Below are 26,086 nucleotides of genomic sequence, written 5' to 3'. Positions count from 1 at the left end.
ACTTTTTTTAAAAAGTTTATTTATTAATAATCTACACCCACCGTGGGGCTCGAACTCAGGACCCCGAGATCAAGAGGCACCTGCGCCTCCGCGGTATTCAACCAGGCTCCCCAGGGATTTTAATTTTTACTGGAATAGGAATACTTTAGGGTATTCTCTAATGCGGTGCAATTCTTCCAATCTCTCAATGTTCATTGTATGTGTGTTTGTGTCTCAATTTCCATGCAACTTCAGCCAACAAGTCCTCAATTCCTCCTAGAAAAACTTAAAAAAAAAAGTTTCAATTGATTGTTTTTCTTTTCTGTTGAGGTGTGTTTTTTTTCAGTCTATATGAAAATGGAGATGACTAACATTCTTTGGCCTAATATGAAAACCTCTAATTAAAACTGTCTTGGCCTTGTGGGCCCAAAGCACAAAGCACTGGAAATTTTAAACAAGTGGGTGTGAATGTGTTAAGAAGCCAAGAGAATCCCAGCCCTCTTCCACCAGACTGTATGGCCTAAGATCTGCGAGGAAAGTATTGGGGTTAGTGATACCAATAAAGGTGGTGCTGGGGACGGTGGGAGGCCATAGAATATGGTGGTCTCTTTCAGTGTTTAGACTTTCAGTACCACCTTTAACTGATGTCAAACTCCCAAATTCAGGGGCAACTGGGTGGCTCAGTGGGTTAAAGCCTCTGCCTTCGGCTCAGGTCATGATCCCGGGGTCCTGGGATCGAGGAGCCCCACATCCGCTCTCTGCTTGACAGGGAGCCTGCTTCCCCTCCTCTATTTCTGCCTGCCTATCTACCTACTTGTGATCTCTGTCTGTCAAATAAATAAATAATAAAATCTTTAAAAAAAAAAAAACACTCCCAAATTTATATCTTCTTCCTGGATTCATCCCCTAATTCCAAAATTGTATATCCACTTGCCTAGGAGACATATCCACTTGAATTTCTAATCAGCATTTCAAACTTGAACCTAAAATTGTGCTCCTGAACTTCCCTCACCCAAATTCTGCTTCAATAGCCTTCCTCTCCTCTCTCACCCCATATCCAGTCAATCTCCAATCCCATTGCCCTTAAAAGTGTATATCCAGAATCCCACACCTTCATACACCTCCACAACTTCCATCTTGCTCGAAGGTATAGTCCTATTGCACTTTTTTATTGCTGTAACCTCGTAATCAATCTCTCAGTTTCAACCTTTGCCTTCCCCCACTTATGTCTATTCACAACATAGCAGCCATAGTGATCCCGATAAGATGTGAGTGAGATCATGTTCTTTCTCTGCTCAAAACCTTCTCATGCCTTTCCATCTTACCTGGAGGAAAAACAAAATCATAATTACGGCCTATACGATCTGGCTCCCCGACCTCGTACTGGTCTCTGACTTGGACTGCTACTCTTCTCCCCCCTTATTCACTGCCCTCCTGTCACACTTGCCTCTTCGCTGTCCTTCAAACATACCTGGTATGTGTCTGCTCAGGTCCTTTCACTTGCTATTCCCTCCACTGGGATCACTCATCTTTGCAACATCCACATGCCCTTTTCTCTAGTGATATTCCTGAATATAATCTTTTTTTTAAATTTTTTTTTATATTTATTTACAAGATTAAGACAGAGCAACAGCGAGCACAAGCCAGGAGGAGAGCCCGATGTGGGACTCCATCCCAGGACCCTGGGTTCATGACCTGAGCAGAAAGCAGACACTTAACCAATTGAGCCACGTGGGCACCCCTGAATGTCATCTTTTCATCAGACCTTCTCTGGTCACCTTATGTAAACTCATACCCTCCTCCAAACTCCCTCTCCCCACTTTCTGCTTTATTTTTCTTCTTAGTACTTATTACCTTCTAACATAATTTACTTTGTTTATTGTCTTCTTTCACTAGAATATAAGCTTCATGTTTTGTTCACTGCTATACCTTCAGCACCCAGAACCTTAGTCTGCACAAAGTCGACACTTAATAAATATTCATTGAATGAATAAATGAGCTGTGTAGATGTATTAAAAGAAAGCATCTCCCCTTGACCTTTAGCTTGGTTAACGAGTGATAGTTATATTGGTATTAATATAGTGTAAAAGATAGTGAAGCCTGGGAAGAATAAAGTTGTCTTGGAGTACAGAGATAGAACATACTATCTTCTGGAAGGAATTGAGGAAGTGGCAACTGAGATGTGTCTTGAAGGTTGAAACCATAGGAAGACACTTCAGACAGAAATGAGAACATTACAAAGGCATGGGATAAAGGATAGGTTGGAGTAAGTGAGAGAAATTGACTGAAGTTTAGCTTGAATAGTGCAGAGTATAGGGAATAAAGCAGGTAAGATGGGTTGAGAACAGATTATGAAGGTCCAGCTAAGGAATGTTTAGTTTATTAACCAAGGTGAAATATCAAAGGATTTCCAGCAAAGTATAGAATGACCAGATTTGTTTTTGTTTTTCCAGATTTGTTTTTGAAAGCTAATTGAAATATTTGTTATCTTTACCTATTGAATCAGAAACACTGGGGTGCGACTTTGCAGTCCATGTTTTAATTTTTTTTAAGAGTTTATTTATGGGGTTCCTGGGTGGCTCAGTCACTGGGCATCTGCCTTTGGTTCAGGTCATGATCCCAGGGTCCTGGGATTGAGCCCTGCATCAGGCTCCCCACTCAGCAGGAAGGCTGCTTCTCCCTCTTTCACTGTCTCTCTGTCAAATAAATAAAACCTTTTTTTTTTTAAGATTTTATTTATTTACTCGACAGAGATCACAAGTAGGCAGAGAAGCAGGCAGAGAGAGAGGGGGAAGAAGGCTCCCTGCCGAGCAGAGAGCCTGATGCGGAGCTCGATCCCAAGACCCTGGGGATCATGACCTGAGCCGAAGGCAGAGGCTTTAACCCACTGAGCCACCCAGGCGCCCCTAAATAAAACCTTTTTTTTAAAAGTTTATTTATTCATGAGAGAGAGAGAACAAGCAGGGGGAGAATGGAGAGAGGCAGAGGGAGAGAGAGAAGCAGGCTCCACGCTGAGCAAGGAGCCCAGTGCAGGGCTCCATCCCAGGACCCTAGGATCACAAACTGCGCTGAAGGCAGACGCTTAACTGACTGAGCCACGCAGATGGCCCAGCAGTCTGTGTTTTAACAAGGCCTCCAGGTGATTCTAATGCCCCTCTAAATTTGAAAAGTTTCCAGGGCTTGCCAACCTATTTTATTTTATTTTTTTTAAAGATTCATGTATTGGGGCGCAGGTGGCTCAGTGGTTGAGCATCTGCCTTCCGCTTGGGTCATGATCCCAGGGTCCTGGGATGGAGCCTTGCATCAGGCTCCCTGCTCAGTGGGGAGCCTGCTTCTTCCTCTCCCTCTGCCTGCCGCTCTCCCTGCTTGTGCTCTCCCACTGTCTCTGTGATAAATAAATAAATAAATAAAATCATTCATTTATTTTGGGAGGGGGCAGAAGGAGAGGGAGAGAGAATCTCGAGCATACTTCCATGCAGAGCATGGAGCCCAACATGAGGCTCCATCTCTCGCAAGATCACGACCTGAGCCAAAACAAAGAGTTGGACACTCAAACCAACTGTGCCACCCAAGTGCCCCTTGACTTTTTTTTTTTAAGTAATCTCTGCACCCAACATGGAACTTGAACTCACAACCCTGAGAGGTCCAGAGTTGCTTACTCCACCTACTGGGCTAGCCAGGTGCCCCTTGGCCAATCTATTCTTAAAGGGCCAGACAGTAAATATTTTAGGCTTTGACAGCTGTAGTGTCTCTTGCACTATTCAACTCTGCTATTGTAGTGCAAGACAAAATATAAATGAAAGTGGCTTATGATGAGTGTTTTGTTTTTAAAGTAGGCTCCATGCTGACCATAGAGCCCAACTTGGGGCTTGAACTCATGATCCTGAGATCAAGACCTGAGCTGAGAGCAAGAATCAGACACTAACTGAGCAACCCAGGTGTTCCATGATGAGTGTTAATCTAAGGTGCCAGGGCTGTGTAGCTATAGAGAGAAAGACTGGGAGACTCAGTGGTTAGAAACAAAGGCTCTGGCATGAGATTGCAAGCAACAATCATAGTTCCACCATTCCAAAGAATTTTATTTAGGGACACTGAAATTTGAATTTCACAAAATTTTCCTGTGTCATGATATGTTTTAGATTTTTCAGCTATTTAAATATTCTTTTTTTAAAAAAGATTTTATTTATTTATTTGACAGAGATCACAAGCAGGCAGAGAGGCAGGCAGAGATAGAGAGAGAGGGGGAAGCAGACTCCCTACTCAGCAGAAAGCCTGATGCGGGGCTCGATCCCAGGACCCTGAGATCATGACCTGAGCTGAAGGCAGAGGCTTAACCCACTGAGCCATCCAGGCACCCCTATTTAAATGTTCTTACCTTAGAGACACCTGGCTAGCTCAGTCAGTAGAGCATATGACTCTTGATCTCCGGGTCATGAGTTCAAACCCTGCCGTGGACATAGAGCTTACTTTAAAAGATAACAATTTTTTTAAAAAATCTAGCTTATTCTTAGCTGTGGCAATACAAAAAGAGGTATTGGGCTGGATTTGGCACTAATTTTTGGTCTAGAGACCAACAGACCAAACTAGAATCAATCTACAACAACAACAAAGAACACTATACAGGACCCATGTAAATCAATACAGGATGGCTTAGAACAGTTATTTATTTATTTATTTAAAAAGATTTTATTTATTTGACAGGCAGAGATCACAAGTAGGCAGAGAGGCAGGCAGAGAGAGATGTGGAAACAGGCTCCCTGCTGAGCAGAGAGCCCGGTGTGGAGCTCGATCCCAGGACCCTGAGACCATGACCTGAGCCCAAGGCAGAGGCTTAACCCAGAGTCACCCAGGTACCCCTAGAACAGTTATTTATTCTGAGATTACATGCTCCCTATATGGTGTGTGTTAAAATTTACTTTCTTTTGGGAAATGAGGGTGATAGTAAAATAGCAATTGGTGGTAGTAGTTTTTTAATGTCCTTACTTGGCAATATAGAACGCTGGCAATTCTACATCAGTCCACCACATTTTTTTTTTCCTACAAAATTTTACAGCTCTGAAATCCAAAGTCTAAGATTTCACTACTCCAGACTAAGTAAACATGCTTTTCTTCCCCAAAGCCAAAAGGCTGGAATTTTTGGATATGAAGGTCTGATCTTCTTGATTTCAAGCCACAGGATAAGATAGATAACCTACCAGAAAACTGAGCCCTGGGAAGAGAAGCTCTTCCAAGGAGGGAAGAGAATTTGTGCTTCCAAACCATTAGGTTTTTAAACTGTGGTAATCCCTGAACTAAGGCACGTAAGGATATTAAAGAGTAAAGACCTAGAGGGAGAAAGTGAAGCTGCTGCCAGTGAAGGCACCTAGGAAAACCTTAGGGCCCATAAAGCAAGTGCCTAAATAGTCCTCTGCCTGTTTTATCTTTAATGGGATAATGACCATTCCCTTTTGCCCTCTGGCTAAGGGTATGGATGGAGTTAAAGCCAACACTATCACTACTCCACGATTTAGGAGGGCTAGGATGGTGAAAATTCCCCTTCTATGACCTACGTTCTTTGAACAGAGTGCCTGTAGTGTGCTAAGAGCAAGCCCCTTTACCTGTCTGGGTCTTGATTTTCCTAGACCGAAAAGAAAATTGAAGATCATCTCTAAGGCCCCTTCCATCTTAAAGACTGTATGAAGCTGTGTTTTCCTGCTAACTGTGGGGCAGAGGTAGTAAAGGAGGCTTGTTTTGGCTTCTCCCCAAGGAGAGAGGATTCATCTGGGCGGCTTCCTGAGGCTCTTAGAAAGGTAAATAAAGACTGGGGTTGTGTGGCTGGCATTAGCCCAGCCCCACATGGCCCCGAAATGAGACCAAGGAAGAGAGGCCACCTTTCCTTTCTCCTGGAGTATGGGGAATGGGGAACCAGCATGGAGCCACGGAAGTTTCCGGCTCCGACGCCCGATACAGCTCAGAGCTCTTTCTGGCAGAAACCCTGCCCTGCGTTCCTGGCCTCCGCGAGCAAGAGGTTCGTGTGCTGCTCCTCTTTTCCCCACCGCAGGGGCCTCTCCGAGGGCAGGACACACCCGCTCTGCATTTTTTTTTTTTTTTTTTTTTCTGCTTAATAAAATCACAACTCAAATTTGGGCATTTCTCTCCCATTGCCAGCCCCGCCAAAACTTTCAGCGGACTCCGCCCACTCCACGTGGACCTCCCTTCCCTGTCCCAGCAACCCCCGCGAGAACCGCCCCCCAAAAAACACGTGACCAATTGTTGTGTTTCCTTCCTGGGGCTCCCTTTTCTCTGGCACCAACGACTGAACAAAAGTGCCCCCTTCAGGGTGAATGTGGGGCAGCAGGCTGGGAGAAGAGGAAAGTTGATTGAGGTGTGCAGTGCAATATGGGAACGTGGATGTGTCTACTTAAAATGATTTCACGCCTCATAGCTCCCTGGCTAATAACATTAAGGATCACACAAAATAAAAGATGAGGCTAATTCCAGAGAAGGGACATCGTCAAAGAAAACGACTTTGGGGGTGGAGTTGGGTGACGTTTCAATCCCTCACTGCACAGTTGGTTACCTCTACTCCAACTCCCATTTCCCCTGGAGTTCTTCATTGTTGTTGGCAGAGCTCTCTGAAATCTTCAGATACCAGACAAGCACTAAGAGTATTTGAATTGCCGTCTGGATAATGGGAATATGGCCTCTCCTAGAGTTGCTTCGTGGCTCCTTCACCACGTCCCCTTCCCACAACAACACTGGAACCAGTTCTCCCTCAATGGGCTGGTATTCCTCGACAGCTGACATAAATTATTTCCAAAGCGGAGTTTCTTCTTTCAGCGTTAAGGACATCTGTCCTGGGTGAGAAGAGCACAAGGGATTAAGTTGGAGGGAATGGTGGGCAGGACAGCAAAATTAGTCCAGTGGGAAATCTTGATGCAGGGAACAAGAGGACTAACCCGGAAAAGCTAGAAATACAGGTCAAATGAAACCAAACAGGGAACCGGTTTTCCTCGGAAAAAATTCTGACCTAGCTTTGTCCATTCCTTCCCACTCCTTTTCCACACATGAGTTGTGAGGTTGAGAGATTGGATAGGGAATTGGGGTGATGGAAGGCATATGGTTGGGAGATGACTAGGGTGAAGAGCTACACCAGGCAGTGTTTAGAGAAGGGTAGGGAAGGGTAAAATCACAGAGCCATTTGTCCCTCAAAGCCATAGAGGTCATGAATAGGAGTCCAAGAGTTACAGGTCCTGGGGCCCAAAGAGGGGGACCTTATGGTAGCCAAGTAGCTGGTTCTCCGGAGGGCATGTTAACAAGCAATGTATGGAAGGGAATGGGAGGAGACCGAGGGCACCTATTTTCAAGGGAAACATCCGAGAAGCGAGTAAGCTAGAACATTAGAGACTAGGGACACTTGCTCTCCTATAACTCAGCATCTGTCAGCGCTCCCATTACCAGGTGCTATTTCCAGAGTCCTGGGCTTAGTGGAGGAAAAGGGAGGGGCCCTGGTAGAAAGACAGTGGGAGACCCGTTGGGCTCCTCCCCCAGCCTAGCTGCAGTTTCAGAGTTTCGCCACTCCGGGGCTCCCGAGCTCAACCACAGCCCCATTAGAGTAAGGGAGGAAGAGAGAATCTCCTGACGGTGTGCGACGTCAGTGACAACCCTGAGCAGAGAGGTGACCTGGAGGTCATCTACTCTGAAGCTGCAGACCCTTCACATGGCCTTTGGGAAGCCATCCAGCCTCAACTCTTCTGTCTAAAAGGGACCTGTGGCACTGGGAGCCAGCTCCCCATCTCTCACCCTCACCCTCCTCTCTGTGGTCATTTCCTCCCCCGCATGTTTCCTTCCCCTGTCCCCAAACACGGGGTGGGAGCACCACCACCATTCCCCCCACCCAACCCCCAGCCTGTCAGAGTCCTGAGGAATGTTCTCACCCTGGCTGGGTGCCAGGCTGTAGACTTCCTGGGCTTTGAGGGTGGAGCTTGGCTGAGGGGAAGCCCTTTGGAGAGGAAAGCCATCCAGTCCTGCACTGCCTGCATGCTCTCCCTGTCATGAGCTCGCTCTCTCGCTCTCTCTCTCCCCTAAGTAAAAGGCTCATCTATCATTCTCTGTCACCACCACCTAATTTCCTCCCCCTACAATAGCATTTCCTTGCCAGGGCAAAACATCCACAATCTGGAGGCAGTGAACATCCTAAATACTGTGGTTTATAGTGAGAGAGAGGGAAAACACCTATTTCAGAACCTACCTTCCTGTTTCAGAAGCCTGTAGCTGCAAGGAGAGGTTCAGCTGCCAGGGTCCTGAGGTAAGGGGGTAATTCGGTTGCAGGACTTCTTCTGGATCCTTCTCAGAACCTCAGATCTAAGGAAGTACGTGGGTCTCCATATTGTAAAGCTTGGGAGTGGATTTCAACATATCTGACCACCTCTACTCAGCCTTCATATCCCTGAAATAAATCAGCTGAAATCTGAACTCACCGGTCCACATCAAACCAAGGAAATCTTTGCAGCCCCTGCAGACTGGGGTGGGTTCAGCTAGAATGGGGAGCAGGCAGAAACCACCACCAAATCTAGTGAAGAGAGACCAGGCCTGTCAGAGACCTCTGGCTCCCATCCAAGGGGTCGCTGCTCAGAAATGTTTTTTTGTATTTGAGGTTTGAACTGTCTTTTGATATTGTCCACAAATGACAAAGTGAAAACTCAGTCCGGCAGTATCCCCTGCCTGTGGTCCCTCCGTGCCACTTTTGCAGCCTCTCTCCCTGACGTCATCTGCAGACCTGTGCCAGATTCCCAAGTTCCTATCTTGAAACCTCAGCCCCCACACCCAGGGCCTAGGGGAGAGCCGATGTAGGTCACTGCGGCTGAGCCTGCAGGGCTGTCTGCTCCTTGAGCCCAGAGCCTTTCAGGCACAGAGAGGTACCCTTGCAGAAAGAAGTGAGAGAAAAAGCTCTGGGCTCTGCCCAAAGGAAAGCATATTCCTCAAAAAATGAAGCAGGGAGAGGCCAGGAGTCAACTGGTCATGGTTGAGACAATAATGGCATCTCTGCTCCTGAGAGGCTATGTGTGATGGAAGAGAAAAGGCCAGAGGAGAGGGGCTGAGCATGGCTACCATCTCTGTTCCCCCACCCCCACCATGCCTCACCCTTGTTCTGTTTGCCTGTGAAAAGGAGCCCTTCTGATCCAGTGTCCATTCCCCTAGTCACTTTGCTTTCCAGGCTCAGGTTTCATTCTCAGGAGCCTTTGTGATTTGCCTTAGAGACCCTCTGCTTCCTCTGGTCACAGTTTCTGGGGCTCAGGAAGCTACAGTAGGCCAGAGTTGCCCCCACCCTCCCCATTGAAAGTCTTTTCCTGCTTGTTATCTGTTAAACTCATTTTGCCTGGGGTACTTCCAACCCTCTGGGACCTCATTTCTTTTCTTGGCTCTCCCTACCCGTCTCTGAGATCCCCAGGAGGGTGTGTGCGTGTGTGCACATATGTACATGGTACTCATATTCTCTTAGTTATGCACAGGGAGTGAGGGACCTATGGCTCTAACTAGCTTGGGGTTCTCATGGTCACCAAAAATAGACAAAGGACCAGTTTCTACCTCCAGCCTCAGAACAATTTAAGCCACAATCAACTTTTTTTTTAAAGTTTTTTGTTTTTTTGTTTTGTTTTGTTTTTTGAGAGAGAGAGAGACAGAGAGAGAGTGCACAAGCCAGGAGAAGAGGGAGAAGCAGACTCCCCACTGAGCAGGGAACCCAGTGCAGGGCTCAATCCCAGGACCATGGGATCATGACCTGAGCTGAAGGCAGATGCTCCAACTGACTGAGCCACCCAGGCACCCCGCCTCCCCCCACCCAATCAACTGTTCTAATAGAAGTCTTAGTTACAGAACGAAAAGTAGGTAAGATGGAGAAAAGATAAATAATAATGACCCTAACCTTCACTTCCTTTATTCGTCCCCAATACCTTCCCCTCCCCTTTCAGATCTCCCTCATCCTCCCACTAGTGATCTGCTCTCACTTCTGGAATCCTTGCACATAGTAGGCACCCAATAAATGCTTTCTACACTGAGTCAAACTGAATCTGTTCGTGCTCTCTGGCTAAACCTAGCTGAAGAAGCACTAAAGGGGAAACATGGACATTCCCCTGATCTGAGGCTAGACCCTGCAGGACCGACAGCTAGGGAACAAAACCTCAGACCTGCGTGCTCCCCTCAGCATGCATCTGAATCACGTGCTGGGCTTCACTGCTGGAGCTCCTGATTCATTAGGCCTGGTCAGGGACCTGACAATTTGTCTTTCTCATAAATTCCCAGGTGATGCTGACCACATTCCTAATCCCGGGGCCGCCAGTGGATCCTGAGAAGCACTGTGGCAGGGAAGCACAAGCCCCTACCCCAGTGCTCGCCAGGGGGACCTAGCTGCTTCCAGTATTATATCATGTAAGAGGAAGAAACAGGTGAGAATTGGAAGCGTGATCCCTGCACAGCCCTCCACCCCAACGTGGATAGGGATCTAAGAAAGATAGGGCAAAGGCAGCAGAAGTCGGGGCTGGACTGATTATCTCTTCTATGTCGTTTAAAATAGCCCACGGACTCCATCCTTGTTGAAAGTCACTTCCCAAAAACATGTTTTGCAGCAGCAGCAAAGGAGCACTAGGAATTTCCTGTGGCGAGGCAGCGCCAGCATCGGGAGGGGAGAGGCAGTGCGGAGCGGAGCGGAGAGCCTTCCCTTGGCTCTGGCAGGGCCACGTGCCCCACCCCCTCGCTTGCACATGTCTCCGCCACCACCGCCGCAGCAGCCCGGCTGTTTATGAGCGAGTTGTTGTGGTAGAAATGGAGCAGGCTGCACATGCCCAGGCCATGTGACCCGGGCAGCCCGCGTGAGCCTCGGCCGGCACAAACACACTGGGCCCTGTCCTCTCAGGGCCAGAGAAACAGGGGGGAAGATGGGGAAGGAGCAAAAGGGCACTAGACTTCCTTCTCCCTATCTCCAGGGTCTTTTTCCTCCTTCTGTCTCCTTTTGTCTCTTCTGAACCTTGGGGAGAACAAATACCCGGGAAAGAAACATGGTTTCCACAGGCATAGTCTCCCCCCAGGCAACCCAGTGGGGTTCACACGGCCCACAGCCCCAGGCTCCATAGGAACAAAGGGCCTTCCCAAGCCAAGAGCAGAGTGGCCGCCCCTAGCCCTGGACTGGAGTTGATGAGCCAACGTCAGCCTGGAGCCAAGACTTGGTTTCCCTGCAGTCTGGGCTCCCCAGATCAGGCTGCCTTGTCCCCTCTTTCTAGGAAGGAGGATGCCACACAGAGAGGCAGCAAGTGCCCATTCCAGGATTTAGAACAAGGAGAGTTCAGGGATTTGTGGGGTCAGGGACAAGAAACCAGGGTTCTTTCTGTGGTAGTGGACAGGAAAAGGAAAGTCCCTCTGCCAGTTGGGGATAGGGAGGAGCTGAGGGCGGGGTGGGGGGGTGGGGGGATCTGGAGGAACTTCACACTAGTACCCCGGTCCAGCTGGAGAACAAACGCTAGTGTGAAAGACAAGCTTAGGCTCTATCTCGCGTGAAAGTGTCCCCTCCCATCCACTTGGCCCTCCCAGCCCCAGAAGAGTCTATCTCTCAGCACTCTAACCCCAGACCCCCACTGCAGCCCTCTGCTCTGGCCACCCCCCACCACCACCCCGTCCATGACCCTGTTTCTGAGCAACAGTGCCTCTTGCTGGGATGTGAGACCGTGCTGGAGTCAGGCGGACAGTAGGTTAGCAGGAACAAGCAAACAAAATGAGCACGACCCACATTTCCTCATCGCACCAAAACTTCGCAGATCCTGCATTGCAGAGCTAGCGTTTTTTTCTTTCTTTCTTTCTTTTTTTTTTAATCTCTGCTGGTCCCCTACACACGTCTGCATTTTTGCAACCAGCACAGATTTTTTTTTCAGGGTGCAAACTCTGCATTCTAATGAGCCAAAGCTCCTTCCTGTGGCATTGAAAATCTCTTTGGCAAATTACTTCTCCCCCCATCTTGCCCCCCCCAGTTTAGAAGAAGGGGGGGATCCCAAATTTGTGAAGTCGCATCCTCTCTCTCTTTCCTTCTCCTATCCCCCCCCTCCCCCAAGATACTGCAGTCTTTCCGGCCCAACTCACAGCTGCAGACCAGGGGAAAGGGATGGGAGGAGGGAAAAAATGAGCTTCTTTCCTTCTTTCCATGCAGGCTGAGCTGGAGGGGCGGGGGCTGCTTTTTTTTTTTTTTTCCTGGGCAGCCCACTGCACCCCTCCTTTCCCTCCTCATCCCAGCCAGTGTTTATGTAAGCCTCCCAGAAGCTCCACACAGTCCCTAACATCTGCCCAGGCCATGGCTCCTCCGAGGTCCGTCCTGCTCACGAGGACTGTCATGAGCCCCTGGCCTTCCCAGGCAGCTACAAGGACATCTGCAGAGGCCCAAGGAATGGGGATAAGGAGAAGGTTTGACCTAGAGCTTGTGGTAAGAGGTTGGGAACAGGCACACTCCCCACACAACTCCCCACACAAATTCCCCTGCATCTCAGTCCTACAGGGGCTCAAGGACAGAAAACAGGCCTTTGCCAGGCCTGGAAGACAAAACCATCAGTAGGCTCCAGCAGCAGCACTGCAAAGGTTGGACAGGATGGCCTCGGCATAGCATGTGCTGGATGCCACCCCCGCCCCAAGCTAGAGGGAGGAACCCCACGCCAGAAAGAGGGTGATCTGAGACTTAGTCTTTCACTACCAAGGACAGTCCATGCACCTCCTGGATCCTGTGATGTGAGTGGGATCCTGGGCTCTGAAAAAGGGACCCTCCTTCCAGTTCCCCAAAGCATCTGCTAAAGAAGCATTGACCTAGAATGGTGGATGGCTTTAGAAGGGCTGTACTTAGAGGTGCACATTGCTCAAGCAGGTACGTGGGGCAGTGGGATATTGTTTCCTTAGAGCTCTGAGCACAACTTTGGGGGCCTTCCCTACTCTCATTGAACGAATCCATTCTTTTTCATTTTTTTAATTAAACATTTTTATTTTATTTATTTATTTTTTTACAACATAGTGATTCAACATTTGTGTGTGTTACAAAACGTTAACCACAGGCACCTGGATGGCTCAGTTGGTTAAGCGATTGCCTTGTGCTCAGGTCATGATCCTGGAGTCCCAGGATCGAGTCCCAGCAGTCCCTGCAGAGCAGGGAGTCTGCTTCTCCCTCCGACCCTCCCCCCTCTCAAGCTATCTCTCTTTCTCTCTCACTGGCTCTCAAATAAATAAATAAAAATCTTTAAAACAACGACAATAACAAAAAATGCTTACCACGATAAGCATAGCTCCATCTGTCACCATGTGAAATTATAGGAAACAATCCGTTCTTAATACACCCCCTGAAGGAAGCACCATGGTGCTTTAAAGGGTCCTGACCTACCTGCCCCTTCCCCTTCTTACCAGCTGTGGATCCCCAAGTCAGAGGGAGAAGAGGGTTCAGATGCCTGCTTCCATGACTCACCTCTGCAGCGGTCTCTGTGAACATGTGTTTGCTGTTTGTCGCACCCTCTCCTGGCCCCCCCCATCTCCCTTAACAACCACATAAGGAGAATGTGGGGGGAGGGAGGGGGAGGGAAGAGGAAACGTAGGCCTGGGAAGGTGAGGTTCTTGTGAGGACAGAGGGTGCTTTAGGCCTCTCTTTTTGCTGACGTGCCACCCTTCCAAGCAGCATTATTGCTTAGGAAACACCAGGACAAGCTGGCTACTTAGACGTTTCAGTGTTTCAATCGAAGTGATCATTTTCTCCAGGACAGACAGTCTTGCTAGTGGAAATTGTTGTACCCTCAGACCTGGGGTCAGATTCCCAACGCTGCTGTTTTCACTGTGACGTTGACAGTGGTCACTGGGGAGATAGATGGGGGAGCTTTAGCCCTTCCAAAAATCTCCTCGAATACCATCACTTTTTGAGGTGACATCTTCTCAATCTTTAGTGCTTCACTTCAAGAACAGCTTCAAGACAAATTGACTAGCCTCTTGCCGCATCCCCGGCAAGCCAACAAACATCTCAAAGCCTCAGGTTCCCTATCTCTAAAAGAAGAATGATGCCTACAGCATAGTGTTGTTATGGATATTAAATGAGCTAATATATGTAAACCACTTAGCCCAGAGCCTGGCATACAGCTGGTACTTAATACATGCTTCTTAGTTCCTTTCCTCAGAGAAAGGAGTAGTGAGGTGAGGATAGAATCGAAGGCAAAAGCACATCCATAGAACTTAGCCCTGGACCGTGCCTCACCCTCTCTTTTTCCACCACCCCTAAAGAACAAATCAGCTCAGACTTGGGCCGTTCTGTGGCATGTTCCTGAAATTCTCCCCAAGACATCAGTGCTTTGGGTGGGTGTAGGAAAGCCAGCTGGCCCTTTAGAGAATAGGAAAAGAATCTAGAAGGGCAAGGCATGAGTCTCTCCCAGGCGCATGCCTGCTTCCCTGATTCTGGGGCATCCCCGGGGTTTCTGACCCAGGTTTGCATCACCTGGGCAGGGAGGTTACTTCCCTGGGCAATGGTTTGCTTGGTGAGAAAGGAGGGGGAAGGGATGGCACCTACTGAAGCCTGACCTGGTTTCCAGCAAGGACCCACCCTCAGTCAGTCAGTCAGTCAAACAGTCAGCCCAAGATTTAGGCCACCCAGGATGTGCCCAGGGCATTGCCCTGTTACCCAGAACAACACACAGGCAAGGAGCATAGATCCTGGACCGAACACACACATCTATGCACACTCATACCATTCACACATATTCACGCACGCAACCTCTCACTCACACGATTGTATGTGTATCCTGACTAGAATTTAGAGCTCTCGATCCTGTTCCTTCCTCTGCTTTATCTGTGCTGTCCAAAGAAATCCAGGAGAATTTGAAGACATATTTGGAAACACACACACACATGCACGATCCAACCCTGCCCTATAAGAGTGAGGTCAGTCCCCAGAATCCCAGCCTGTGAGGAATCTGAGCGTGTATAACATGGAGCCCAGGCTGTGCCAGCTCTTGGCTTTGCATCCATTCCACACGGTTCTAATCTGAGCACTGTTTATGAAGAGTCCAGTTTCTTCTTGGGCTGAAATTAGCTATAGGAGGAACAGTGTGTGTGTGTGTGTGTGTGTGTGTGTGTGTGTGTGTGTGTAAGTGAACTGGAATGTCCAGCTGGCAGGAGAAGTGGGAGGCTGTGTTGAATTGCACCTGTTGTCTTAAGGTCAAGGTTGAGGTCAAAGAGAGGCCAAAGCTAGATTCCAGCCAGGTCTCCAAAGGCCAGAGTTCTCAGCCTTTTCTCCATCCCTTTGGTGGCTCTGGGTCCCATAGGTCTCTGTCCTTCTGCCAGTAGCTCCTGGCAGTAGAAGGAACAGGGTGGAGAGACTAGAAGATTCTGGAACCAAAGAAGAGTCCTGCCTCTTCATTATTCTGTATCCTTCCCTCCAATTGTAGAAGGAAGATCCCAGAGTTACCTCTTTGTCAGGAAAGAAAAAGGGGGCCCCTAAAGAAGTGCTGCAGAGGAAGGAGGGAGCAGAGGTAACTCCCCCCCTTCTTTGGTTCCTCCCTCCCAGCCTCCGCCTTCATACCTCACTCAGACTGCAAAACAACCCAGCTCCTTGCCAAGAATTAGGCTGACTGAATTTCGGCTCTCCCTGCCTCTGCTTCCTCTTTCCTCTCCCTGCCTGCAAACTCAGGAGAGTTTGTGGACCCTTGGCCCTTTCCCTATAGGGAAAAAAGAGCAACCAGTAGAACAGGGTGGACAGAATCATGAGCAAAGAACAGAGCTGTGGGCCTCAGAGAGAGTCCAGGACAACTAAGGGGAGTGTGCTGGTGTGGGTGCTGGGGCTGATGGGGCACTAGAGGTCATGCCAAGGGCCCTGATTTTGAATCCAGCCCTGGCAGATACCTGAACCCTGGCCCTGGCTGTGAGGAAGAGCTGGGAAGAACACAGACAGCAGGCAGTACTGGACAGAGCCACTCACCTCCCAGCATTCTCTCCAGAGCCCAGCGGGAGGGGGAGGGGAGAAGGCTGAGGTCAGAACCAAGTTTTCCTGAAAAGTCTCTTTCCTTGTTTGTCCTAGCCCCTCCCAGATCCTCCCACACTCTCTGGGCTACAGCTTCCCAGCTCTGGGCCAGAGGACCAGGGCAGGCCACGGAAGAGACCACTGTCTTCTCTCTCCCACTTTTCCTTGGGGGCCGGAGGATAAAGCTTAAGCCCAGACTATTCTATGGAGCCCATTTTAGGGAGCACATCTCCCAGGGGTCTGAGGGTCAGTGGTCAAGCCTCCTACTCAGTAACCTCCCCCCAGTCAACCTCGCTATCCTCTCTCAGTTTGCGTGTTTCCTCACTACCCAAGTTCATCCTTCCTTGGTGCCCACACTCCTCCTTTTTCTACCTCTATGGTGACTGTCTTGTCTCCGGGCATAACCCTGGTGCTGCCCTAGGAGTTGTCTGTGAACAAGTGGGGAAGGGCTTCCTGTGCAGGAAAAACAAAAACAAAAACAACAACAACAACAACAACAAAAACCCTCCGGAGAAGCGCGCTGGGACTGAGGAGGAGTTAGCGGGAAGCAGCAGGTGGCTCAGGCTCACTTGGCTACTTGAAGAAGAGGCCCCATCTCTCCCCACAGTCCAAGTCCTCGAGCAGGAGAGACCCATTTTCACCAGGGCTCTGAAGGGAGATGCTGCTATTTCTAACCCCTAGTCAGTGCTTCCCTTGCATGTCTGCCCATCTCCCTGCTGTTTAGAGTGGGCATTAGGAAACTAAGAATGAATGTCTCACCATGAGCCACCTACTTCTAGGCCTCATTTTCCTCTTACCAAGGAAAGGATAGTGAGGAAAAGGGGCAGGGGTTAAGATGATCTTCAAGTTCCCTTCTGAGTTCCCTTCTGTGGGATCTACGTGCTGCATTCCAGCACTGGTGGTTGGGGGGATGGGGTGTCACTCTGCTCCTAGACCCCTGCCTCACCTTTGGCCCCATTACTTTAGGACCTCAAAGCACTTTCACCATAAAGTTCCCCTCCCTGGTCTTTTTTATTTCCCAGACAAAGGGAAATGACTCACCCCAAAGTCACCTCGAATGAGTGGGGTGGTGTCATACAAGCAAACAGGGACTCCCCAGGGACAACCTCCCCCCCCCCCCATGGCAACAACTCCTTTCTCTAGGGGTGTTCTCCCTAAGGAGAGTAGAAGAGAAAAAGGGTCACGTTTCGTTTTGGTCTCAGGACTTGGCCCTGCAGCAGAAATTCAGCTTAAGTTCCTGACTCTGGGGATATCTCCCTCCACTACTTGTCATCTCTCCCTGTGTCACCAGTAACCTCAAGGCGAGGTCAGTCCTGCAATCACGTGAAGCCCTCACGTTTGCAAGGTTTGCAGAAAGAGCCTGTTAGCTTTTATCTCCCAGGGAACAGCCAAGCTTGCCAGTCCCTCCCCAGGAATTCACATGCCTCTGCCATACAGGCTTTCCAAACACGCCACCCTGACTTTTCAGTGCACCCCACCCCATTCGGCTCTTAGCTCCTCCCCGGCCCCAGCAACGGCTTTTGCAAGGCAGAAAGGAGGAAATAAACGCAGTCCGCCCACTTTGCCAGTGGACTACGAATCCCGAAAGGCTTAGCGTTACGCAGGCGCACGGAGCTCAACGTGCCTGCTGCTGGAAAAGTGTGTCACTGGGGCACGAGGCGCTCCCTGGGATCACATGGTACCTGCTCCAGTGCCGCGTGCGGCCCGGGAACCCTGGGTTGCTGGCGCCTGCGCAGAGCCCTCTGTCCCAGGGAAAAAGGCTGGGGCAAAAGGCGGCTGAGATTGGCAGAGTGAAATATTGCTGCCGAGGGAACGTAACAGGGCACACGTCTCGCTTCTTTGCGCCTGGGTGCCCCGTTTCTCCCCATCACCTACTTACTTCCTGACTGCATCCTCTCTCCCTTTGGGACTTTTGCACCGGGAGCTCCAGATTCGCTACCCTGCAGCGCTGTGAAGCCGTCAGGCAGTGGCACCCCGTGCACTGCAGAGACCCGACCCTCCTTGCTACCTTCCAGCCAGAACTACAGCAGGCTGATTTCCCCCCTCCCCCACACTCTGCTCTTCCCATGCAAAGCAGACCTCCGTTGCCTCTGCGTCCTACCCTTCTGCAGGGCTGCAGTCCGGCCACCCCAAGACCTTGCTGCAGGGTGCCTCGGATCCTGCTTGTGATCCGCGGGGTCCATTCCCCGCCCTCAGTCACTGCCCAGGGGGCGACAGCGGCAATTGCAACCTCCGGTCTGTATCAAGGTCCGGTTTGAATGACCGCTCTCAGCCGGTGAAGACATGACGACCCTGGACTCCAACAATAACACAGGTACCGGGATTCCTTTACTATCATCGTCCTTTGTCACGGTCTCCTCACTTCCATATATACCTTAGAACAAGAGGAACTTTGTAAGGGACTGGCGACTCCCTCGGCCTGGGGATTTGCTAGCATAATGGGGACCATAGGCTGGGATTTCCAGAGCGAGTTGTTCGTCCTGGGAATGCGCCCGGAAGCGCCGCACCACCACCTCTCAGAGTCCCAAAGCTCCTTTTAGCCTGAAGGACTCGTATCCCGGGCAGGAGGTAAAGGAGAGCGGGTACGTGTGGTAAGATGCACAGTTTTGAGGGACTGGGAGCTTTGGAGCAGAGCACCAAACGCCCCTACCTTCCCCTCCCCCCTCGCCTGCAGCTGTGGCATGCCTGGCCTTCTCGGAAAGAGGACCCCCCTCCTTCCTCTTCCCCTAGTTCCTGCATGCTCAAGGGAACCTGAGAAGCAGTGGGGAGATAGGGGCTCCAGGCGGGAGGGGCTGGGAGAATGGGTCGGATCTCACTGGGGAATCCTCAGTGACAGTAGGGAGCGGCACTTGAGGAGCCGGCTGAGTGGTGCCCTGCCCCAGGGAGGACACCCACAGCGCCCGGGAGGCCCGGAGGGCTCACATGGCTGCGGAGTCGGGCCCACGTGCTGCGTTTGTTTTCATTCAGCAGAAGCCGTGGCCGCCACCCCATTGGTCGTTGCCTTCCGGCCCCGTTACATAATGAGCTCCGCCCCCCCGGTCGCCCCGGCAACGCGTGTTCCCATCTCTCCTCCCCTCAGTTGCCCCGGCCGGGCTGGCGTTTGGGGCCCACCCCAGGACCCAGAGGCCCAGGAGGGGCGGGGCGGGGGCGGGGCTGCTGCTCTCGATTGACGGGAAGCGGAGAGGGCGGAGCCTCGAGTTCCGGGGTTCCTCGTTGGGGAGCCACGTGCAGGAGGCACACGTGGAGTGGGGACGTGAGGCCGGCTGAGGGCCCGGCTCCCGCCCCGCCCCACCAAGATCTGGGTGAAGCTGGGCTGACTCACCGCCCCCGCCTGCCTCCTTTTCCTGTCCGCCTGCCTGGGGCCCCCTTCTCCCCATCACTGAAGCAGAGTAAGATGGAGCCATCCTTGACCTCTCGTGGCCTCATGTTTACACTCCTCAGTGGTACCTCACATCTAACCACCCTTCTCCTCGTTCCTTCCTCTTTATTCTGTTTGCACCTACTTCACTTTACTGCCTTGAGACTCAGCCTCGCCACGTTCCAAATTCTTACTGTTCCTGGAGCATCTCTTTCCTTAGTCCTGCAGACAGTCTTACTCCCCACCCCCACCAAGCAAGCAGCAGTTTGTCACAAGGACTTCCCCAAAACAGCTATATCTCAGAATCATAAGTGAAGCTTTCATCTTTTTTTTTTTTTTTTTCTTCACAGAAAGGAAAACTGAGACCCAGAGAGGGGAGTTCATTTCCTCTAGGTCACAAATCAAGTTGCTTATGATAGATTTAAACCTAGAACTAGACACTTTTAGGCATGTTCCTCACTTCCAGGTTAGGATTATCTTTGGATGAAGGTCTTACTCCCCTTTGGGGGGATGGGTGAACTAGGTCATGTTCATTTACCACCAGATAATATCCCATCCCCACCCCCCACCTCAACCCTGAAACTGTAGGAGCTGATCTGTTGTGCAACTATTTTACTGGGAACTGGGTTCACCCTGACCAACCTTGAGCTATTTTAAGGTTGCCCTGCCCAGCTCAGTGTGTGTCAGTGGGTGAGCAAGACATGTGCCTCTGGATACACGGCGACATGGCTTGTGTCGTCTCACACGTGTCCTAGGATCCTCCCTTCTTCCACCCTGCCTGTGGCAGGCCAATCTCAGTGCTTGGTATAGGAGTGGCGGGCAGGTCACCTTTTCTGCTTTTATCACGGGAACACAGCCACCTGGCTGGCAATGTAACCAGAGGGCCAAAGTCCCTGAATGGCCAGAGAGCCAAGGTCATTGTCACCAGGCTGAGAGATCTAGAAGGGGATTTCCGAAGTCCTAGGCTGGACAATTTGTTTTTCATGTCCACCTCCTGTAATGTGCACTGCTAAGTCTTTCCTGGACTCGGAGGGAGAATCTGTTCTGACTCTTGCTCTTGGAGGCCAGGGGAACCAGCCTGGGCAGGTTCAATACCTTATCTTCGGAGAATATGTCTTCCAGTTTTGGGGGAATGTAACTGGTTTACTCCTGTAAGACCTCTACTCTCCCTAGTGTTGGCTCACTGGCCCTCCATAGTCTCGTCCCTGGAATGGTCTTGGTGTTAACATTGGCAGCCGTTTTTTTGTGGGGGAGGGAAAACTGGGCATTCTGAATGGGTCTCAACAGCTCATCCCATCCTCTGGTCTGCCGCTGACAACTAAATCATTAGCTGCTGTCGATATTCCCAGGGAAGGCATTTGAGGCCAGGCGTGGGGAGCGGTGCATCTGTGAGATGCCTGCAGAGGTCCTGCCTCTAGGGAGAGCCCTCACACCCAAGGCAGAAACTGAGTGTACCCTGCAAAGGGTCTTGGGATGTTGGTGGGCCATGTCATGTCTGGTATGTGGTGGGAAGTTGCTCAGTGCGGCTCTTCCTGGGACTCCCAAGATTAAGGGTTCCACATGGTTAACTTCTAAGCATCCAGCAGTGTCTGGGGGAGGCAGGTGGGGGGAATGAGTGGAGTGGTGCCCTGGGACCAAAGGTGTATGGCAGCTGACACCCTCTTCCCTCATGTTCTCCTGCTAGGTGGTGTCATCACCTACATTGGCTCCAGCGGCTCCTCCCCAAGCCGCACCAGCCCTGAGTCTCTCTACAGTGACAGCTCAAATGGCAGCTTCCAGTCTCTGGCGCAAGGCTGCCCTGCCTACTTCCCACCGTCGCCCACAGGCTCCCTCACCCAGGACCCAGCTCGCTCCTTTGGGAGCGTTCCACCCAGCTTGAGTGATGACGGCTCCCCTTCTTCATCTTCCTCCTCATCGTCCTCCTCCTCCTTCTATAATGGGAGCCCCCCTGGGGGTCTACAAGTGGCCCTGGAAGATAGCAGCCGCGTGTCCCCCAGCAAGAGCACCAGCAACATCACCAGTGCGTAAATTGCCAGCTGATTCGGGGAAAGGCGGCCGGGCCTAGGTGGGGCCTTGGGGCCCCCATGGCACCGTTCTTTCCAGGGCCTTCCCTGGCCTCAGGGATTTCTCCTAGAGTCGCACCAACTGCCGTCCTGCCCATCTGGGTCTGCTCAGATGGCCTTGCCGCTCACCCGCCGCCTCTCTCTTCCCGCAGAGCTGAACGGCATGGTGCTCCTGTGTAAAGTGTGTGGGGACGTCGCCTCGGGCTTCCACTATGGTGTGCATGCCTGTGAGGGCTGCAAGGTGAGGCAGGGCGTCAGGGCGGAGGCGGGGTGACCTCAGTCCTCTGGACACAGACGCCTGGCCTGGACGGACACACTCTCTATAGCTGCCCCTGTCCTTTCAGGGCTTCTTCCGTCGGAGCATCCAGCAGAACATCCAGTACAAAAGGTGTCTGAAGAATGAAAACTGCTCCATTGTCCGCATCAATCGCAACCGCTGCCAGCAGTGTCGTTTCAAGAAGTGTCTCTCCGTGGGCATGTCTCGAGATGGTAAGACAGCGCCACAGGCATCCCCGCCACACGCCCCCCTCCCTTCCTTCCACCCAAAGTTTCTGAGTGAATCCCTCCCTTTAAAAAAAGTCCCAACGGAGACACATCATCTTGTGTCTCCTTTGCTTCGGGGACGCCTGTCTTTTGTCCTCTTGGATAAACACACTTCTTTCCTAATTAGCTCCTCTGGCCACCTCCGAGGGCAATCCCTACTTGGAAAACCCCCCTCAGTGGGCGTGGCCTCGGTTCTGGTTTTGAGGTGGAACCCCAGGCCTTCAGGGCCTTGCCCTTTGGGGAGGAAGGAAGGAAGAGAAGCACGTGAGTGTGTCCGAGAACTTCCTGACGCTGCTCTCATCCTGTCACAGCTGTGCGTTTTGGGCGCATCCCCAAACGAGAGAAGCAGCGGATGCTTGCTGAGATGCAGAGCGCCATGAACTTGGCCAACAACCAGTTGAGCAGCCAGTGCCCGTTGGAAACCTCACCCGCCCAGCATCCGACCCCGGGCCCCCTGGGCCCCTCACCACCTCCCGCTCCGGCCCCCTCACCCTTGGTGGGCTTCTCCCAGTTCCCACAACAGCTGACGCCTCCCCGGTCCCCAAGTCCTGAGCCCACAGTGGAGGATGTGATATCACAGGTGGCCCGGGCCCACCGAGAAATCTTCACCTATGCCCATGACAAGCTGGGCACCTCACCGGGCAACTTCAATGCCAACCATGCGTCAGGCAGCCCTCCAGCCACCACCCCACACTGCTGGGAGAGTCAGGGCTGCCCCCCTGTCCCAACTGACAACAATATCATGGCTGCTCAGCGTCATAACGAGGCCCTGAATGGTTTACGCCAGGCTTCCTCCTCCTACCCTCCCGCCTGGCCCCCTGGCCCTGCCCACCACAGCTGCCAGCAGCCCAACAGCAACGGGCACCGTCTCTGCCCCACCCATGTGTACCCAGTCCCAGAAGGCGAAGCACTTGCCAACAGTCCACGGCAGGGCAACTCCAAGAACGTTCTGCTGGTGAGGGCACTGGGGGTGAGGTGGGCAGGGGGCCTGGGAGACTGGATTTAGCGGAAGGCAGCTGGGTGTGCCTGGACGCTAATGTGGGAATATCCTCGTGCCAAGGGAGGATGCTCAGCCCCGCAGTAAGGGCTCTGCCTGCCAATCCCTGATCTCCACCTGACACCTGATTGCTACTTTACATCGAAGACCCATCCTTCAGGACCACAGCCCCTAACCCAGGCCGAAACTGGGGTCCAGTCCTGCTGGCGGGGGGAGCCCATCTGAGTCATCCTGGTTGATATTCGCCTCCCCACATCCCTTCCTTCTCCAGGCATGTCCCATGAACATGTACCCACACGGACGCAGTGGGAGAACCGTGCAAGAGATCTGGGAGGATTTCTCCATGAGCTTCACACCTGCTGTGCGGGAGGTGGTAGAGTTTGCCAAGCACATCCCTGGCTTCCGTGATCTTTCTCAGCATGACCAGGTCACCTTGCTTAAGGCTGGCACCTTTGAGGTGAGTGACCCTTTACACTCCCTGCTCTTGACCTTGGGAAGGATCCAGCAGAAGGACTTGGTGTCTGGGATGGGCAGGGGCTCTGAAAGGCTTTGGAACCCCGCTATCTCTGTCCTGGCAGACTCTGACTGCCGGAGTGGGCAGAATCCCTCCCCATCCTGCCTTGGGATGGCTGGGTCTCCTGTCATCTCAGCTGGGGTCTAAGCACATCCCATTACCTTAAAAGAACACCTTAGGGCACACTGCTACCCCCTACCCGCTTCCAGGCATGAGCAAATTCACTTTGGTGAACTTTTGTGACCTTGCCCGAGGTCACGGGGAGTGACAAAGCTAAGACTCAGATCCAGGCCTGCTGGATTCCAAAGCCGGGGTGATGTTCCCCATCCCTCCGTCTTTCCCCCACCCCCACCCCACTGCCCATTCAGAAACCACGCTCACTTTTTCCTGAGAGATCTAAGGCAGCACCAGTTAAACCCTGTGGAAAACTTCAGGGGCAATTTGGCAAGTGGTCCCCACCCCACCCCACCCCACCCGAGGATGACTGACCCCGGTCCCCCCCACTTCTAGGTGCTGATGGTGCGCTTTGCATCACTGTTCAACGTGAAGGACCAGACAGTGATGTTCCTCAGCCGCACCACCTATAGCCTGCAGGAACTCGGAGCCATGGGCATGGGCGACCTGCTCAGTGCCATGTTTGACTTCAGCGAGAAACTCAACTCCCTGGCGCTTACCGAGGAGGAGCTGGGCCTCTTCACCGCGGTGGTGCTCGTCTCTGCGGGTAGGTCAAGCTCTTGCCTGAGCCTGACCCCGGGGAGGAGGCGGACGCAGTTCAATTCAACACACCTTTTATGGAGTACCTACGCTATGCCAGGCCCTGCACCGGGCACTGGGGATACAGACATGATTCAGACACAGTCTAGCTGGGGAGACAGACTCATGCCCGACTAATTATAAAACAGTGAGATAAGTGTCACAGTAGAAGCATGAACCAAGGGCTTTGGAAGCATAGACAACTATTTCTGCCTGGGGGAGCTGGGGAAGGAGGTGACACTTGAGTGGGGCCTCACAGGACAAGTAAGATATTGCCAGGCAGAGAGGGGGAAGGGCAGCCCAGGCAGAGGGAACTACAGAGCGAAAAGCAAGGGGGCCTGGACGCCGTTTGGCCTGTTCAGGGAAGGAGAGTGGCCTTGTGGGATGGGAGGTGACCAGCCCTGCTGAGCCCACGCTCCCAAGCTTTCAGCCACCTCCTGCTCTTGGGGGCGGAGGCCTGGGAGGAGGAGTTGCGCTCCCCTCCTCCTCCTTCCCCGTGGGCCCTCTGAGGGGCTTCAGGGAGAGGCTGCACCGGCAGCGGCGCCGGCAGCGGCCGCGTCCTCCTCCTCCTCCTCGGAGACCTCCTTGGAGACCTCCTCGCAGGCCTCCTCCGGTTCCTCCTCAGAGGAGCTCAGGGAGCCCGCCTCACTGCTGTCGTCTTCCCCACAGACCGCTCGGGCATGGAGAATTCCGCTTCGGTGGAGCAGCTCCAGGAGACGCTGCTGCGGGCTCTTCGGGCTCTGGTGCTGAAGAACCGGCCCTCGGAGACTTCCCGCTTCACCAAGCTGCTGCTCAAGCTGCCGGACCTGCGGACCCTGAACAACATGCATTCCGAGAAGCTGCTGTCCTTCCGGGTGGACGCCCAGTGACCCGCCCGGCCGGCCTTCTGCCGCTGCCCCCTTGTACAGAATCGAACTCTGCACTTCTCTCTCCTTTACGAGACGAAAAGGAAAAGCAAACCAGAATCTTATTTATATTGTTATAAAATATTCCAAGATGAGCCTCTGGCCCCCCGAGCCTTCTTGTAAATAACTGCCTCCCTCCCCCATCACTGACCCTCCCATCCTCCCCTATTTAAATCACTCTCCCACCCCTCCCTTATTCTCTAGCCCCCCGATTTGTTCTATTCCTGTCTCAAATCCAATAGTTTACAGCTGAGCTGGCTTCTGTGATGTGTGCTCGTTTGGGGCGGGGGGGGTGGTGGAGTGGAAATATTGCCAAGGCTGGGGCACACCTCTCCATCTGGTCAGTTTGTGGGGTGGGTACTCTGCCAGCAGATGGGAGGATACAGGGAAACAGCACACAAGTCTAAGGGGGGTGCCCAAGGGGGTTATTTTCATCATATATTTATTACATAAATATATAGTAAAATAGACGAGCAACAATTACCATAAAAATATCTTTCTTTAAAATCCTGACCCAAAACACAACGGGGTGAAAAATCGCACGTAACAGACATACTGATTGTCAACGTGGGGCAGGAGTAGGAGCCCCCAAGTCACCCCTACCGGTCTCCCCCCCCTCCCTGGGGAAGGGGACCTACCTCCTTCCCTGTTTCTGGCCACAACCCCCCTCCCCCCACCCCAGCACCAGCTTCTCATACATTCAGTAGCGCCTCCAGGGAAGTGCCCCCTCCCCCCACCCAGGAGTTCCTGGGGCAGGAATTACTGTCCCCCTTATGGACGGTGTCTGTGTCACACGCCCTGCCCTCTCCCAGCCCTGTAGACCCGCCACCAGGGGAAGGGGTAGGGGCTCCTCCACCCCCACCCTCCCCAAGACTGAGCAGGGAGGAGGCTGGATGAGGTATGTGTGTTCTGAGTGATGGGGGGGATACTGAGATGGAGAGGTGGGTGGTGGGCACGGGGGAGTGGTCATGGCTCTGGCA

At 52.0% G+C, this 26,086-nt stretch overlaps 1 protein-coding gene across 1 annotated transcript; it reads left to right on the top strand.

Moving 5' to 3' along the window:
- The first annotated feature begins 17,735 nt into the window (after nt 1–17,735).
- Nucleotides 17,736–25,359, top strand: NR1D1 (nuclear receptor subfamily 1 group D member 1). Its single transcript, XM_080825931.1, has 8 exons — nt 17,736–18,287; nt 21,016–21,351; nt 21,547–21,635; nt 21,739–21,883; nt 22,249–22,892; nt 23,206–23,391; nt 23,959–24,169; nt 24,871–25,359. Exons 1-8 carry the CDS (start codon nt 18,257–18,259, stop codon nt 25,068–25,070), a joined length of 1,842 nt encoding a protein of 613 aa, XP_080682057.1. The 5' UTR covers nt 17,736–18,256; the 3' UTR covers nt 25,071–25,359.
- The last annotated feature ends 727 nt before the right edge of the window (nt 25,360–26,086 follow it).

The sequence above is a fragment of the Martes martes genome, assembly GCF_963455335.1.
Source record: "Martes martes genome assembly, chromosome: 16".
NCBI classification, from domain to species: domain Eukaryota; kingdom Metazoa; phylum Chordata; class Mammalia; order Carnivora; family Mustelidae; genus Martes; species Martes martes.
Note: the sequence above shows the minus strand (reverse complement) of the source record. Positions and strands in the feature narration are given on the sequence as shown.